Below are 17172 nucleotides of genomic sequence, written 5' to 3'. Positions count from 1 at the left end.
AAAGCTTCCTTCCCCAGCCTGGGCTAGTGAAAGTTTGCAGACTGTCTCAGCTCATCCTTCGACTCAGAAGCACCTGTTGTGTTAGTGTCGGGCAGTTAAATGCCATGGGCTAGGTGGGGATCCTTATATTTTTGGTATTTCTGAACAAGTTCACCCCTATGCAAACAGGTGTTAAGAAAACTAGAGAAATTCTGGTCCAAGACTAACTCTGCTGTGCTGTTTCCATGTCCCTGGGGGAAACTTTACAACTCTCCTCTGACCCGGTGTTTGTGGGGAAGGAGGGGTCCCCACTTGGGTTTATACACACTGGCTGGCTGAGTCAAATTACCCTCCCCTCTGCTGGCCTTCCTCTGAAATAACAGATCTCACTGTAACTAAATATAACCGTTCAGGAAAGCCATTTTGCAAACAGTGAGGAGGCTTCTTCATTCTCAGGGCTGGTGAAAAGGCCCTTTGTTCTAAAGCCTGCGCACCTGGCCAGCGTTATCGAAGGTGGCCTCTCTGGGCCCAGTGCTCTGAGCAGCTGCCACAAGGACCAGGCACATTTGCATCTGCATCGGCACAAGGCGAGTCGCCCGCCCCAAAGACCAGCGATGGGTGCATCTGTTGGACAGCTGCACAGTCAATTTTCAGATGACTCCCCGCTCTAGAGGGTCCTGTGGAAGGAGCAGGTCCTTTATTTTCTTCCTCTCCCCTTCCTAAAGCCAGCAGCTTGGGCTCCTTTGCTTCTGTACAGGGGCTGAATGGAGTTAAAATAAGCATGAGTGGTGGAGAATGACACCCTCCTAAAGATGTCCAGAGAGGTCATACTGCTTAAAACACTTCTGGAAGGTGCACAAATACTACGGTGATGTGGAAGGTATAAGCCTAGAATAGAATAGAATAGAATTATGAAGCCATTGATACATTCTTTGAAACCACAGTCTATTGTGTGCAAGCCAAAAATCGTTTTTCAGAGTAAGAGGCCAGAGTTAAAAGTTATCTGTCCTTTGGAGGCAGAGACATCACCCTGACCTTCATATCCCCACTTAGTTTACACTTTGATGTATGAATGCACTCCCAATGATTTCTGTGGGAAGAGCATTAGGCCCAAGTTTATCCAGAAACTCAATGAGAGCAAAATCTGCATACCTGGTCACTGATTACCCAAGGGCAGAGTTTTCCTTTCAAATCAAGTTATATGACAGCAGAACTGTACAGTTAAAAAAAAAATTCATCACCAGCAAAACCAACATAAAAAACAAACCTCACATTTTTCATTCTTTCCCCACATTTTATAGGATTTAGAAAAAAAAATTCACCATAGGAGAGAAGAAAACAAAGGGAAATAGAAATTTTTGTGCCTATAGGGCTGTCATCTGGTTCTTAATGGCTATTAACCATGTTTCCGGTTCTGCTCGCATGAGAGCCTATGGGAATTTTGCCACTGACTTCAGTGGAAGGAGGATCTGGCTCATGTGAGTTAGTTCTGGGGTCCAATTTTACAAGCCCTTTGTGTGTGTAGACCTTCCACTGAAGTCAATGGGCTTGAAGGATTGGGTGACAAAAGTATTATAATGATAGATTTCTACTTTCTAAGTAGTCATCCAAGAGCCTGAAAATCTAGTGCAAGGTGCCTGAAAATCCAGTGGCCGGAGCCGTCTGTAGTCACTGCAGGCAGAAGATGTTCAGCTTCTTGTAAGTTTGGGCCTGGTATGTGTCTAACACTTTTCATTTTCAACAAATATCAAAGATGGATCACAGGAGCTGGAAGTAACAATTCACCACCAACCCCTTTTTCTCTGCAATACCACCATAGGGGTAAATTCACTATTTTGTCCAGGCGAGATGGGATTTTTCATTGCTTTCACAGCAGATTGGCTCGGTTTGCCAAGTGAAATAGCAAACATTTTCCCTAGGAATACTAGAGACGATCTTATTTCAGACCCATCTGTTCTCATGAAACAAACCCCAGTAGTTTGGCACAGGACTAGCCTTCGTGTATTTGTTCAGATTAAAGCAATTTGTATATTAGAGAGTATCTGTACCTTGTATATCTTCAGTCTTTACCCAGATACCAACAGCTGTTCCACACATAAACGTAAGCTTGTATATTCATCGAATCCTGCCTCCCTTTCTAATGCTCCAAGAATCTCAAGATAATGCTACACCTTACTCATGCCAGCAATCCTGTTATCTGCTATAGGAAATGAGAGAAACTTTCGGAAGGATTTGACCATTTTCCTCTATGCTTTGTATCAAAACTCGGGGACCCAGTTTAATTACTTAGGAGCTGCCTTCTATAGCTGGATTTGTTTGAATTGTTTTAACAATTAAGTCGATCCAAGGCCTAACAGAACCAGGGACAACAGCAGAGATTTTCCTTTGAAACAAAATATACAGATAGTTGTCTGTGTGTTTCTGTGTCTATCTTCTTGGGTTTTTTAGTTTTTATGTAGTATCCGATATCACAGAACCTGGCAATAGAAACCCCATCGAGATTTGGAAGCACTGTTTGCCTTTCTAGGTATAACATATAGTATAGGCACAGGCAAAACCAATCTCCCTACTCCACCAATTTGTATTCTTGGGATAACGATCTCTAGCAACAAAATTTATGGCTGTAGCACATATTTAAAACACACGGAGAGGAAATGTTTGCCGCTAATGCAAGGAACCAGCAGTCAAACTGTCCCCGTTCATTCAGTACATACGAACAAATCTAAAGGTTATTCTGACAGCAGCCAAGAAACAGAATGAAGTTTATCACACTCCATTCTTAGCTCAACCCCTTGTGAGGAAGAAAAGGTAATTACTGAATATATTTGTGGTCAGAGAAGGTTATAAACTGTGTACTATACCCAACAGAGTAAAATGGCTCCTTGGGTAATTATCTAATTAGGTGTTTGGGGTACTTTTTTTTTCTTTTAATGCATACTTTGTGTTTTTTTAAATCCCTTTGCACTGAAATAATTCCTTGAGCTTTCCAAATCTCTCACAAACAGTGTAATTAGATCATTAGGATGTGCCTTTAAAACTGGGATTTGCAATGGTTAAACAAAACAAAAAAATCCTCATCAAAATGTGTTTGGGGGTGGGGGAAAATGCAACCACAATTTGGAATGAAACCACAGTCTATTTTTTTATTTGTATGGTTTTTTTTTTAAAGTAAATCAGTATTTTAGGTATTTGGATGATTTCCTAGTAATCAAAGCAGTTAAAACATACTAAGGAAGTATTTCTTGCCAACAGTTGTTTTAAAATCAAAGCTTTCTTTGAATTATGCAAATCTGGAATTTATAAACTTAAGTTTTTACATATTTATGTCTAAAAGGAAACCTAACAAATATAAATGTTGTGTATATATACACACACACACACACACACACACACACACAGACATCCTGACAAAGACAAGTTTGCAAGGCTAAATTCTGAACTGCAATCCTGAGGTTTTACTGGAATGATGAAAGACACCTCTTGAAAAGTTATTCAAACAGGAAACTTGGAACGTTAATATAATCCTGCCATAAAAGACATATATGCTTTGTTTACAATTTTCTTCTGAATATAAAACAGGGTTTTGACCGGCTTGAGGGAGATATGCAAAGCCAGGTCAGGATTGTCAAGGAAAGGATAAAAAGTTTAATGCCAAATGGTCTGAACAAAAGATTAGTAATAAATACAATTAAAATACATTAAAAAGTAGAATTCTAAATTGTAACCTACATAGACTGCAGCTAGGGACAGAAAATTAAAATATTTGTTGCTGTTTTATTATAAAATGTTATTCTGCATGGCTAAAATGATCTGGAAAAATATTCCGGTTGTTTTCCTGTGTATCAGTAACTTAGTTTGGTCTGTCATAGTATTACTGACAACAGTCCCATTCAGTCAATACTGGGGTTATATTGCAGCACCTATGGGGAGCATGTACAAAGGAAAGTTGAATAAAACAAAAATATTAGCAATCACACAACTCATTTCGAATTGCCTAGGGCCCTATCCTGTAGTCAGGGTATTTTTAATAGAGAGAGAGAGAGAATGAGAATTCCCTATTGAAATGAATGGTGAGTCCTGATTTTTAAAATCAACGATGTTTCAGAAACCTCAGGAAATAATTTCGGGGTGATAGTAAGTGAAATGTTGCCTAGAAATTGACAAGATTCCTCGGCTGGAGGCGGCTCGGATTAGCAAGGATGTCAAGGAGAAACAGCAAGAGACCCGCGTCCGATGCCTGCGCGTTGCTTCAGTTCAAAGCTAACCGGGGAGAGGCGTTTAAAAGGAGCAAACTCCCTTTGCAGCAAACGCGTTCACTTTCCTTTGATTATCCACCGGGGACGCGCAAATTAAGCCACCGCGGGGCTGGATTTTTTGTTGTTGAAATAAACTAAGCTTTGGGGCAGAATTTGGTGGGGGGGGGGCGTGTTGAAAGAGGAGACCGAGCGCAGATCAGGCTACGAGACTCTTTGCAATGGATCATTTTTTCTCCCCCAAAAAACCCAGGAAATCAGGTTTCTGTTAATGTTTTGTTTTCTTTCTTTTTCCTCTTTCTTTCATAAAATCTGTTCCGCTTTTACCCTCGCGTCCCATACAGAACAAGCCGGGCTCCCCTGGCATGAAGACAGGCGGGTGGGCTTGAGACAAGGAGTCGGGGAAAGGCGCATTCCAGCGCCCCGACCCCTGATTCGAATCCACACCTGTTTCAGTTTCCCATTAAATACGCGGCGTTAATTCGCGCCGGCTCTGCCGACTTGATCCCCTTGGCTGCAGGTAGGAAGCAGAGATGTTAAGAAACCCTTCGGGGTGGTGCTGGGGTTCCCCTCCGTCGGGAGAAGCGGCGCAGAGCTGCGGGATATTTTGGAGCGGGTAGCAGCTAATAAATCATGGGCATTAGGAGCGCGGGTCTCGGCTCCGGCCCCGGCCCAGCGGACAGTACGGAGACGGTAGGATTCGCCTTTAATTCGAGACTACGGGGATTTGCACCCTGAACTGGGTCCTTGTCCGTCCCAAGCGGCGTGTCTCATCTGGGCTGTGCATTTACTCTACGTGGGCAGATGTCCAGGGTTATGTTGGGGCTCCCCCTAATAATGACCCGACACCCCCATTCACCCTCCGCCACTTCGGGTTTTCTCCTGTGGGACCCCTGGGCCCGCTGGTTAATTGCAGCCACTCTCCCGTGCCCCCCACCCGCTCTCTGATATGACCCAACCACCGTTGCCTTGTCTTCTAAGCCAGTGCTTCGGAAAGGTCTGATCACCGTGTGAATGCATCACGGTCGCGAGGACCAGGCAGGCTCCCGATTTCCCCGGGTGCGAACACGTGTAAATGCACAAGGCTGCTCCCTCATCAGGGGAGATCTGCGAGCCTCAGCCCTTGCAGAAGAGGCTCACACCCTAAAAACATGGATCTGGTTAGTGACTCGCTCCGCTCCGCGTGATCTCTGTATCTGGGGGGAGGATTCCTGCCTTCTGCCCATGTGTAGCGTTTGGTTAAGCATCAGCCTCTGCTGCCTGGATTCCTTTGCTTTGCCTTGAGCTTCCCCCCATCTTTCAAAGTCCCTTTTCCCTGCTCACCTCCGCCCCCGTTTCTACTGGGTTCTCTCCACGTCTCCCTCCTTACCTGTTCTGGACCGCTGGGGCCTGGCGTGGCTGTGGGATAGGATTCGTTCCTGACCTCGGCTGGTCATTAGTTCATTGGTTTTTGATCGAGTGACTGGCAGGCAGCAATGCCTAGGTGGCCAGGCTGCTACCTGATCTGCAAGCACAACTGCAGGGATTATAAGTGAACACTTGGTAGGGCTGGACTTTGAACCAGTAAATGCAGGACAGGGGAAAAAAAATCCAGTGGGGAGAGAATTATTCAGATGCACCTGGACCAGCAGTTATTTCACCTGTTATCTATGGTATTGTGCCCCGCATTACTGTAGTAGCTGACCACCTCCCAATCCTTAATCTACCCTCCAGACACACACCATGGGGCCTGGGAGTGCCACTCTCCCTCTCTTACAACTGGGGAAGTGAGGCACAGATCCTCCAGGTGTGGGCTCCTAACCGCTATTGAAATCAGTGAATGTTAGGCGATGAAGTAGCTTGGAGGCTCTGATCCTAAGTGACTTGCTTAAGGTCATAGAGTGAGACGCAGGGCTGAGAATGGAACCCGTTTTCCGAATCCCAGGATCGTGGGATTCGGAAAAATCATCTAAACCATCCTTCCCCCTGGCTACAGCATACTCTGTCCTAGCCCTCTTCCGTATCTTTGCGTACATCTACCCCGTACACTCCTTTCAGCAGCCTGTGGAGCACAGACACTGCACATCTCCCTAGCACCGTATAAATAGCAGTGTAGATAGTGAGGCACTGCTGAGGTGAGTAAAGACTCCTCTGAATCCTATGGGCACATCCTACGTGGCCCTCTACACGCCTAAGGACTGCCTCCCCCATTTACACTGACGTTTTTTTAGCCATGTAGTGTCCTGCAGCCGGAGCCTTTCCCCACTGCCAGATCCTCTCACAGATGTGTGCAGCCTGCTTTTCACCGCAAGGTCTAGCTATATATTCCTTACACACCACGACAGCCATGCATAGTTGTAGCCATACCTTCACTTTCATGCTTGGCTTAATTTTTCCCATCACAACTGTTTTACACCAGTGTGACTCCATTGAGCCAAATTCTATCCTAATTTACATGGGTATAAATCTGGAGTAACTTAATTGCCTATTGGAGTTACTCCAGACCCGCGCTGGCTTCACTGAGAGCAGGATTTAGCTCACTAACTTCAATGGAGTCTCTCCTGTTTTACCACCATGTAAAGGAGTTAACAGGACAGAATTTGGCCCCGTTGTAGATTCCAATGTTGATTGTTCAAAGAAGGGCTTTTATTCACTGTCGGTGTGGAGAGTCCAGAAGACAGAGATCTCGTCATTCTGGGCCTCATCTAAGCACTGTAAAGGAGTCACTGAATGTATTATGGCTGCTCCAAACAGAAACTTGCACCAAAATAACTATATAATGAATAATCTTTTGTTATTTCAGTGCAGGTGTGTCTATAATTTCAGAATAAAAGTGTCCTGTTTTGTTTTTGTCTGTCTATCTAATCTAAAATTAAAAATCAAAATAGGACACTTTTTTGGTGACAGTCTTCAGTGCCAAAAAGGTGTAGTTTTAACATCGTAATATCTATCTTGCTATAAAATCCTAGTGGAGGCAAGTTGCAGATAGTTTTGATGTCTGTGTAGCTAATTGAAGTCAACACTATAACCTACACTTAGGGTGGACCTTGACTAGCTACATTTGTGTGTAGACACAAGGCCTTAGACATAGACTCAGCTCGGAATGTCTGAAGATCATGCAGTTGAACCTGACGCATGAGGAAGGAGGATGGTCCCCTGGTCAGGGCACAAGCCAAAGACTTGGGTTTGTGTCCCCGCTCTCCCAGGGTATGTTTGCATAGAGATTAATATGCTAATGGCTGGCCCCAGTCAGCTGACTCGGGTTCTGGGGGCTGAAAGATTGCTGTGTAGAAGTTTGGGCTCAGGTTGGGACCCTGTGAGGGTGGAGGGTCCAAGCATCCAGGATCCATTTGGATGGCTACACAGTGATTTTATTTTTAGCCCTGTGAGACAGCTGTGGCCAAGCCGTAGGTCTTTTATCCCTATGTAGACATACCCCCAGAGGCTTCCTGTGTGATCTTGAGCAAGTTGCTTAGTCTAGAACCTAAGTTATAGCCCAGCACAGAGCTACTTTCCCTGAGGTCTTGTCTACACCAGACATTGCTGCTGTGGAAGGAATTAAACCTATCCTGTTTCAATCCAGTCTGCACGCTCTAGATCACTCTGCTTTTGTAAAGGAAATCAAAGGACCTTTGCTGCTGCCCCTGAAGTCAGTGGCATATTAACTTCAAGGAGAGCAGCATGAAGCCTTTCTCTAGACACACAACCGCAGTATCCTTTTGTTCGGTTTCTTTATCTGCAGAAGCAGATATGCTGAGCTTCATTGGTACCTAGACATTAGGGCTCAGATCCTCAGGTATTTAGGCTCCTAAATGCCACTGAAATCGATAGAAGTTAGGAGCCTGAATACCTTTGTGGATCTGGGCCTCCCTGACTTCTATTTCTTTAATTTTTTTTAAAAAGACACATCTGCCAGGAGAGCAGCCAAAACCCAGAGTGTTCCTATTTCCCTGCACAGAGCAAGCCATTTTAAGATGGCTTATTGACTCCTGTACGTCATTTGGGCCAATTAGAACGAGGGTGGTTTTACTAAATGGTGATTCAGTTTTGAATGGTCTCCCTGGAGCATTGTGCGAATGCCTTCCTCCTTCAGGGAAGATGCAGTTAACACAAGAATGGCCATACTAGGTCAGACCAATAGTCCATCTAGCCCTGTATCTGGTCTCTGATAGCGGCCAGCACTAGATCTTTAGGGGAAATGTGCAGAAGGGGGCAATTTTGGAGAACTACACCTGGTGTTCCCCTTCTGGCAGTCAGAGGTTTAGGGTTACCTGAGAATGGGGTACATCCCTGACCATCTTGGCTAATAGCCATCGATGGATCCATCCTCTATGAACTTATCTAGTTCTTTATTTAACCCAGTTATACAGTTGGCCATCACAACATCCCCTGGCAATGAGTCCCAGAGGTTGGTTGTGTGCTGTGTGGAAAAAGTACTTCCATATGCTTATATTAAACCTGCTGCCTATTAATTTCATCGGGTGACCCCTGGTTTTTGTATTGTGGGAAAGGGCAAGTAACACTTCTGTAGTCACTTTTTTGACGGTATTCATGATTTTATAGACTTCTATCATATCGCCCCTCGGTGGCCTCTTTTCCAAGCTGAACAGCTCTGCTCTTTCTAGCCTCTCCTTGTATGGAAGCCGTTCCTACCCTTGATCATCTTTGTTCTCTGAATCTTTTCCAGTTCCACTCTATCCTTTTGGCAACAGGGCGATCAGAACTGGACACCGGTCTGGGCACATTTATGGGATTTACATAGTGGCGTTATATTTTCAGTCTTATTTTCTATCCATTTCCTAATAGTTCCTAACATTCCGTTAGCCTTTTTGACTTCCGCTGAGCATTGAGAATTCTGACCCAACGGAGGGAGTGCTGGAGGAGGTGTGAGATTTGGCAGTCCCACACCAGGCCTTTACACTAACACATAGGTTTTACTGGCTTAAGAAGCAAGACATCATCCCGGTACCTGGGGAGGGTTTTCACTCCAGCTCACCCTGAGATTTGGACAGAGAAAGTCCCAAATCCTCACAGGTAAACAGGTGTCTAAATCGATGTCAGTGGGAGGTAGGCACCAAAATACTGCCTTTGAGGCCCTGAAACTGCGTTCAGTGCTTGGGTGGGTTCTGCAGCCCTGGCAAGTTGCTCGCTCTCTCTCTAAGGTGTGGCCCAGTATTTCAAGGGCCACACTTTTCCTGACGGGTAAATCAGGCCCAGGAACAATAAACAAATGGCTTCTTCAGGCGGCTGAATCTGTTTGCTGACTGTTTCGTAAGCAAAGTCCCCATTTCAGCCAGCCCCTGGGAAAGGGCGTCTTGTCTCCTTGTATAGAGAGAGCACATTTTAATGCCAGAGCTTCACCTTTCCTTTATTTCTTCAGGGAGGATTTCTGTCCCCCTCAGAAGTTTATCCTGAATCCCAACCCATGTTAAGGGGGCCTCGGTGCAGCTCCGATACCCTGGCATGTTAACAGCAGGTGGTTTCTGTGGGCTGGTTTGTGTTTGATGCAAAGAAGGCCTTTCCTTAATAGGCATAAAGACTGTTTCCCTAGCATTGGTAACCGTGTCCCTCTACCAGTCCTTTCTCATGCCCAGGTTAAACCCAGGAGAGGAGGATGGGGGCAGAGATGTATGGAGTAGGAGATCTGGGAAACCCATTGGCCGTGTCTATACTACAATATTATGGCGACCTAACTCACAAATCTGCTTGTGTGCATACTCCTCCCCAAGAGTGCTTCTATCAATTGGATGGTCTGGGTGGGGCATTGTGGGATGGCTCCTGAAAGCCAGTAACAGTCGACGGAAGCAAAACAGTATCTACACTGACTCTGCATTGTTACTAAATCCATGTAGAGAGTCACTTATGTCAGCAGAAGCCAAATTTAAGTGAATGTGCTTCCATGGGTAGGTTGACGCAAGGCAGCTCACGTCAACCTAACCGGGTTGTGTTGACTAGGCCTTTGACTATGCTTTGAGGGTGGCTTAAAAATCCCGAAGGGAAGGAGTGTGTGTGCAGGATATGGGGAGGTGGTCTAAAGTGGAATGGAAAATACCTCCCCAAATGCAAAAGAACCAAACTTCACAGAACAGCTAGGGCATGAATTCCCAAACTGTGCAGAGTTTTGCAGGGATCCGGGGTTAGGTGGGACTCTGGTGTATCAGACATACATATGCTGGCTATTTAGGGTGACCAGATGCCCCGATTTTCATAGCGACAGTCCTGATATTTGGGGCTTTTTCTTATATAGGCGCCTATTATCCTCCCACCCTCTGTCCAATTTTTCCAATTGCTATCTGGTCACCCTATGGTTATTACACATGCATATGCCATCTGTGGTGCAGGGATCTGGATCTGAGTCCAGTGATCACATACACGCCCCTTGGGCGCAGCAGGGCTCCTGGTTGGATCCTGGCCTCTCCCTGGCTGGGCACAGCTCCTATGGGGCCTCCCAAAGGCTAGGCCTCTCCGGCCCCTTCTCTCCTCGTTAGGGAAGTGTTGGAAAGTTGCTGAAGTGCGAAATGAGCCTGCGAAAAGCTCGTTGTCCTAATTAAACTTTGACAAGGAGAGTGACAAGAGGCAATGGAGGGGAAACAATGCCACCAGTGTTGGGGACGCAGGCCGGGGCTGGGAAAGCCTTTGTCCCCGGGAACAAAAGCAGTTGTTTGCATGTGTTAAAGTCCATTAAACTTCATCAGACCCAGGTGCAAACACCATCCGCCCCAGAGACCCTCGGAACCCACCCCACCTTCCAAGAGCTGCAGTCAGCGCTAGTCAGGGCACCGCTCCCATGGGGCACCGCATCCAAACGGCTCCCTTACGGGGTAAATATTTTGCCCTGAAATGCATTATTGTCACTCTCTCACTCTGCCTTATGGGGCTGGCGAGTGGGGGCACTGATCGTGCTCGGTGGCCAGGCTGGGGCCTTTGTTAACAAGGCAGGGAGTGGGGGGGAAAGGGCCGTCATTAACGTGTTGTGTAATATAATCATTTAAAACTGGGTGGGTTTCTCTCTCTCTGATGCATCTGAAGAAGTGAGGTGGTTTTACCCACAAAAGCTTATGCCCAAATAAATCTGCTAGTCTTTAAGGTGCCACTGGACTCCTTATGTGTTTTGTGTTCTCTCTCTCTGACATGCCTAGCTGCTTCCCAGGACCGCCTTACTCCCCTCCCTGTAACTGAAAGAAGGGACTAATACTTTATTATTGCAGGCCACAGTGTTTCCTCTTGTGTTCATTACCCCCACCTAGGAGCGGAAATAGACAAATCCCAGTGCAGAGTGGGATCATGGACCCCAATGGATGAGTACTTGGCTTTTAAGTATTTTATTTACTGCAGCGCTAATGTACAAGGACAGTCATAATTTTCCCCTACATTATGATTTTATACCTCCTCCTCCTCCCCCGCCCCCCGCACACACACAGCCCAGAGGACATGGCTAGGGCTTGAAATGGAAAAGGTAGCAGCAAGAAGAAAACTGAATTAGGCCAGGAAGGGATGGGTTAGGCCCAGAAGGGGACGAAAATAAATAATCTATATTTACTAGCTAGAAAGAGTAGCTGTGCAAAGACAAGCACATACACATGAAACAAAACCCCCTGCTTAGCACAAGGCAGATGCATCTTTAAAATCTCCCTTTTAATGTTTGTGTTTCATAAGGCAGGAATAATATGTTGTCCAAGAACAAACCATTCCTGGGTCACAGTCTGTCCCAAGTGGACTTACTGGTTGGTTTCTGCCCCATTGCTATTTTCAAAGACTCATTTTAAAGGGATTTTTTAAAATGTGGTGTTAATAACAATTTATTACTGCTGACGAAATTGGGAGACGTGCCTCTTATTTTGCAATTAGACATTAAGGCCGTGATCCAGCAGCAACTTAAGCACATGCTTAACTTTAATGGGAAGTCAATTGGGACTGATCATGTGCCTAGAGTTAAGCAGGAAGTGTTTGCAAGATCAGGGCCTGAGAGGGTATCTTCTTTAAGTCTATTTGTTTACCTAATTTATTCTGTGATTTTTCTAATTGCATGGTTGCAGCGGGCAAACATTCTCCTGTGGGAAAACCTGAGCTGGGTGAGCTGTCTGGTGCTGCTCACTAATAATGTTACTAAGTCAAATGATTATCCCTGTAAACAGGAATGTTTGCAGCAGCTTGATTTGGGGAGGGAGAAGAGGTAATGGCATTGGGCATGTTGCATTGTAAACTGTTCAGCTGTGCAAGTCTGTGTGTACTGAGGCGTTAATGGAAAATTGTTGGGCACTGGGCCCAGAGCAGATGTGATCATGAATAAGAACGAAGAGGAGCTGAAGGAAAAAGCATATTTTAGGATCCTAAGATCCTTAGTAGGCATCCACTGCTTACAACACTGTGTGCAACTGCCTACAATGCTCTTACCACTGTGAGGTGGATAAGGCTAAAATCTATAGCGATATAATCTCTCTCTATATAATATGTATTTGCCTACAGATAATATGCAGCTAGCTCTTTGCAGGCAAAATAATGCCCTGGTCTAGATTACTGGATCAATTCAGGAAGTGGTTCCAAATGTACAAATAGTGTTTTCTGTAGCTTCATAGTATCGGCCACCTTGATTGGTTTATAACATGAGTTCTCAAGGTTTTTTCATAGTGGGCCCCACATTTTAAGAGCGGTCATCCCATCCCAAGGACAAAATTCACTTCCATTCATGCTCCCATTTCCCCAGAGCCTGGTGCTGGCAAAGACAAGGGCTAGGAGGAGGGAATTAGAGTGTCCTTCAGCATGTGAGACGTCAAAACATTTTGCTATTTTATTCTTTCCCTACCTACTTCACAAAATATTTGTGGGCACCAGAACACCAAAGAAAAGGCCACTCCTAGTCTTCAGAAAGCATGGCTCAGTGCCTGTGATTTGGTTGAAAGATGATGATTTTGACCAGATCTGTTGCTTAGTTAAACATGATGTAAATTATAAAGGGCTATTTTGAAAACCAAATGGCTGCTTTTGCATTTAGGACTGAGATTAGACTGTCTCATGTTTTACTACTAGCATCATAGCCATACCTATGTTGTTTCATTGCATCTTCTCACCTTTAGAACATGATTTGTTTTATTGGGGGAGTAGGGAAACTTGCCTTCAGTCATAGAACTATTACAATGGATGCTGTTACATCAGTGGGGTGAAAGAATAAGTGTAGGAAGAACAATGGACCATACACGTTGATGTCCAACACTCTCTCGATCCAGAATGGTGTCACCTCCATTAGACGCAGCCTGGTTTTCAGCTGATGTAAATCAGCATAGCTACACTGAAGTTAAACTAATTTATCCTACAGTCGATTCCCTAGTCAGCCAGTGGGCCAGGCTTTTATGCCAGATTTGCTTCCAGGCATTGCCATCTAAATTCCCCAGCACCACTGTGCTGAGAGAATGAGGCACTATCTAGGGGCTTCCTGTCAATTCTGCTGGATACAAAGCAAGTGAACCTGGAAAACAGCACAGGAGCTGTGATCTGAGTACCCAGGATGCAGGAATCAATTGCAGGCGAAAAATCCACCTCAGTAAGATTAAATGAGAGTGGAAAACATGGTTAAAATGCCTCTCTGACCCCTGAGGTAGCTTGATCTAATCCCAGCAGCCCTTGAGGCACAGATTAGTCCGTGAGAGAGCCATGGCAGTGCACCGTCCCTTGAAGTGACAGGGACCCGCCCACCAGTGAGCTCACCCTCATGGCATGGGTAGACAAAACTGATGCACAAAGGTGTGTTCAGGTCTAACTGGCAGCCGCACGTGAAGAGCACACGGCGTGTGACCCAGCATCAGGAAGGCAAAGGAGCTAGTGCCGGATGCCTGAGAGGAGGTGGGGGGGAAAAAGCGTTGAGAGATGGGGCTCTGCAACAGTGCAAAACAACAAATTAATCCAGAGCTGAAGCTGTCATCCTTAACGCATCAGGCAATGCCGGAGGTATTGTAGACATCTGTAAATATTGCTGCGGTGGTTGAACGCAATAGGGTGAGTCGAGTGGTGTGACCTTTATTTTAATAGTCTCTTCCTGTTGCATCTACTTCTGACACATCTATGAACAATTACGAGCTTACCCATTTTTCACCATCTAAATGGCAGCCTGGTCTTATTGCACTGAGCATAGGGTTGAGAACCAAAAACACCTGAGTTTGAATCCCAGCTCTGCCTCAGACTTGCTGTATGGCTTTGGGTGAATCAATTAGTTTGACCCCACTGGATGCCTTCGACTCCCCCTGAAGGCATTTCAGCAGCTGTCAGGACCCAGCTTCAACCTCTCTGGATGAAATTCAAGCCCTGGCAAAAATAGATAAGACTCCTGTTGAGCTGAGGGGAGTTGTGCCCGCTTACGCCAGGACTGCATTTGTCCTTCTGTGTCTCATGTTCCCTAGGAGTAAAATGGGGGTGATCATTCTTGCCTTTGTCACAAGGGGATCAATAAATGTTTTTGGATCTCTTTTGAAGGTGAAAGTTTTATTGTTCTTATGGGTGGCGTTATTAGGGAAGGCTATATATGCAAGTGGCTGGTCAAAGTGCATTACTTCTGCCCATCCTTTCTGTGTCACCAGCTCATGCCCTATATTCATGTTATTTCCAAGCAACCTTTTAAAAGAACAAGTAGCATGCAAAACATCTGCCTTAAACACATCCCTCCAATATCCATAAATTCACACACAGAACAAACCGGTTATGACTAAAATACTCTCTCAACAATGGCATATAAATAGACCATCTCCCTTTATGGTGTGAAATACATATTGTTTTGTTGTCACTCCATCGGGGGTGACCCATTGGCATGACTTGTTAGATTGCTCTGGAATTTCTTCTTCCCCTTTCTACTTCTCCTCCAGATATTTTGTCCTGCTATAATACTAATACTTGGCACTTCAGCTGAGCAGTCCTGGTAGGTAAAATAAAGACTGAGGGCAATGCATTAATTCTAACAGTGGACTTTTCACTCTACCAATTTTCTAATGCATTCCCTCTGGCCAGACCTTACCCAGTTAACTTCCTCTACATATGACAGTGGATGATCAAATCCATCGGGAAGTAACCCACTCGCTGGTCCAAATTCTGACAGACAAAAAAGAGTACATCCATAGCTACCTGGAATGTACGAACTCTAAATAGTCCAAGAAAATTAGTACAGGTAATCAGAGAAATGGGCAGAGATAAAATTGACATCCAAGACTTTGTGAAGTTAGATGGAAAGATCAAGGTATGATAACATCTGGAGAAAAAACAATGTTCTATTCAGGAGGAACCGAACATGAGAGAGGTGTAGGAATCATCAGGAATAGCGCTGCAGAGAAATCCCTTCTGAATTGGCAGCCAATATCAGATAAGTTACTGGCAGCTAGGTTCCACTCTCAGCACATTAAGTGAACCATAGTTCAGGCATATGTGCCAACAACCAATGCAGATGAAGAGGACAAAGAGCAATTCTATACAGAATTGAATGATGTAATGAAAGAAATACCAAACCACGATCTTGTCCTGGTTATGGGAGATCTTAATGCCCAGCCTGGAAATGAAAGAAGAAATTGGGAAACAGTCATCAGCCCACATACAACTGGAACAATGACAGACAATGGCACAAGACTTCTTGAATTTTGTGCTGAAAACAATCTTAGCATCTGCAATTCTTTCTTCCAACATAAAAACATACACAAAAAGACATGGATTTCACCAGATGGCCGTACACACAATGAGATTGACTATATCTGTGTTAGAGGTGGAAAACATCAGTGTTAGACACGAGTATTCAGAGGAGCAGATATGGGAAGTGATCACTACTTGCTGAAAGCAAACATCAAATTGAAGTTTAAAGCCCTCAAAAAGAAAGAACACAGACTCAGATTACTCAATACACAAACTACAAGATTACAGGATACGAAAAGCATACCAGATAGAGGTCAAGAACGGGTTTGAGGCTTTTAAAGATCTTGAAGAAAACAAGTGGAAAAAATACTGGGATCTTTTCAAAACAGCTATGCTAGAAGCAGCTGAAAAGATAATTGGTAGAAAGCGGGGGAGCAATAAAGAACAGAGGAAGAAGAAACATGGAAAATTATAGACAAAAGAAGAAAACAAAAGGCTCTAGTACTACAACATGCGACCGAAGGAACAAAACAAACCTATAAGAACTTTGAGAAAGCAGTAAAGAAACAATGCAAAAGAGAAAACCGAAAGTAAGTAAGGCTAGTGAAGCTGAAGAAGCGGGGGAAATAAATGATACAAGAACAGTCTACGTGATCCTGAAACAGTTAACAGGATATGAATCAAAATTCAGAAGTGTCAGTGAAAGGAAAACAAGGAGAAATTTTGAAAACACAGGAGGAACAAGAAAATAAATGGGTGGAACACTTCAAAGAAGTGCTACACCAATTACAAGACTGGAATTTAACAATGATAAACCACTAGACCTAGATATAGATGTATCGGAGGTAAAAATCAAAGTTTAAAAAAAAAAAAAGCATTGCGGAAGCTGAAAAACAACAAGGCACCTGGGTTGGACGGCATTCATCCTGAGATGCTTAAATATGGAGGTGAAGACATGGAATTGGTCATCTGTTTGCAGTACAACAAAATATGGATGGAGGAAAAAGTGCCAGAAGAATGGACCCTCGGTATCATAATCAAGTTACCAAAGAGAGGTGATCTAAACAATTGTTCAAATTGGAGGGGAGTAACACTTCTGTCTGTCACAGGAAAAGTATTAGTAGCAGTCCTCCTGAACAGAATGAAAGGAAAGATGGATACCATCTGATTGTTGTTCATGTAGGGATTTAGATAAGGGAAATTGTGCACAGACGCTATTTTCATCCTGAGACAGATTATTGAGAACACAATTGAATTCCAAGGCAGTCTTGCCATCAATCTTGTGGACTTTCAGAAGGCATTTGATACTGTAAACAGAGAAACAATGTGGAAAATTGTAGAACAATATGGAATTACAACA

General features: G+C 44.4%; 1 protein-coding gene across 2 annotated transcripts in view; it reads left to right on the top strand.

Moving 5' to 3' along the window:
* Positions 1–4733: 4733 nt before the first annotated feature.
* The window catches only part of ALDH1A3 (aldehyde dehydrogenase 1 family member A3), a 63028-nt gene continuing 50589 nt past the window's right edge, over positions 4734–17172 (top strand). Inside the window, exon 1 of one of the 2 annotated variants that reach the window (XM_039492807.1) lies at positions 4734–4752. Coding sequence is in view for 1 of the 2 variants with exons in the window: in XM_039492806.1 (XP_039348740.1) it covers positions 4866–4925 (60 nt within the window). In the remaining variant the exon portion in view is untranslated. The other variant, XM_039492806.1, reaches the window with a different exon arrangement.

The sequence above is a fragment of the Mauremys reevesii genome, linkage group 10 (genome assembly GCF_016161935.1).
Source record: "Mauremys reevesii isolate NIE-2019 linkage group 10, ASM1616193v1, whole genome shotgun sequence".
Classification (NCBI taxonomy): Eukaryota; Metazoa; Chordata; order Testudines; family Geoemydidae; genus Mauremys; species Mauremys reevesii.
Note: the sequence above shows the minus strand (reverse complement) of the source record. Positions and strands in the feature narration are given on the sequence as shown.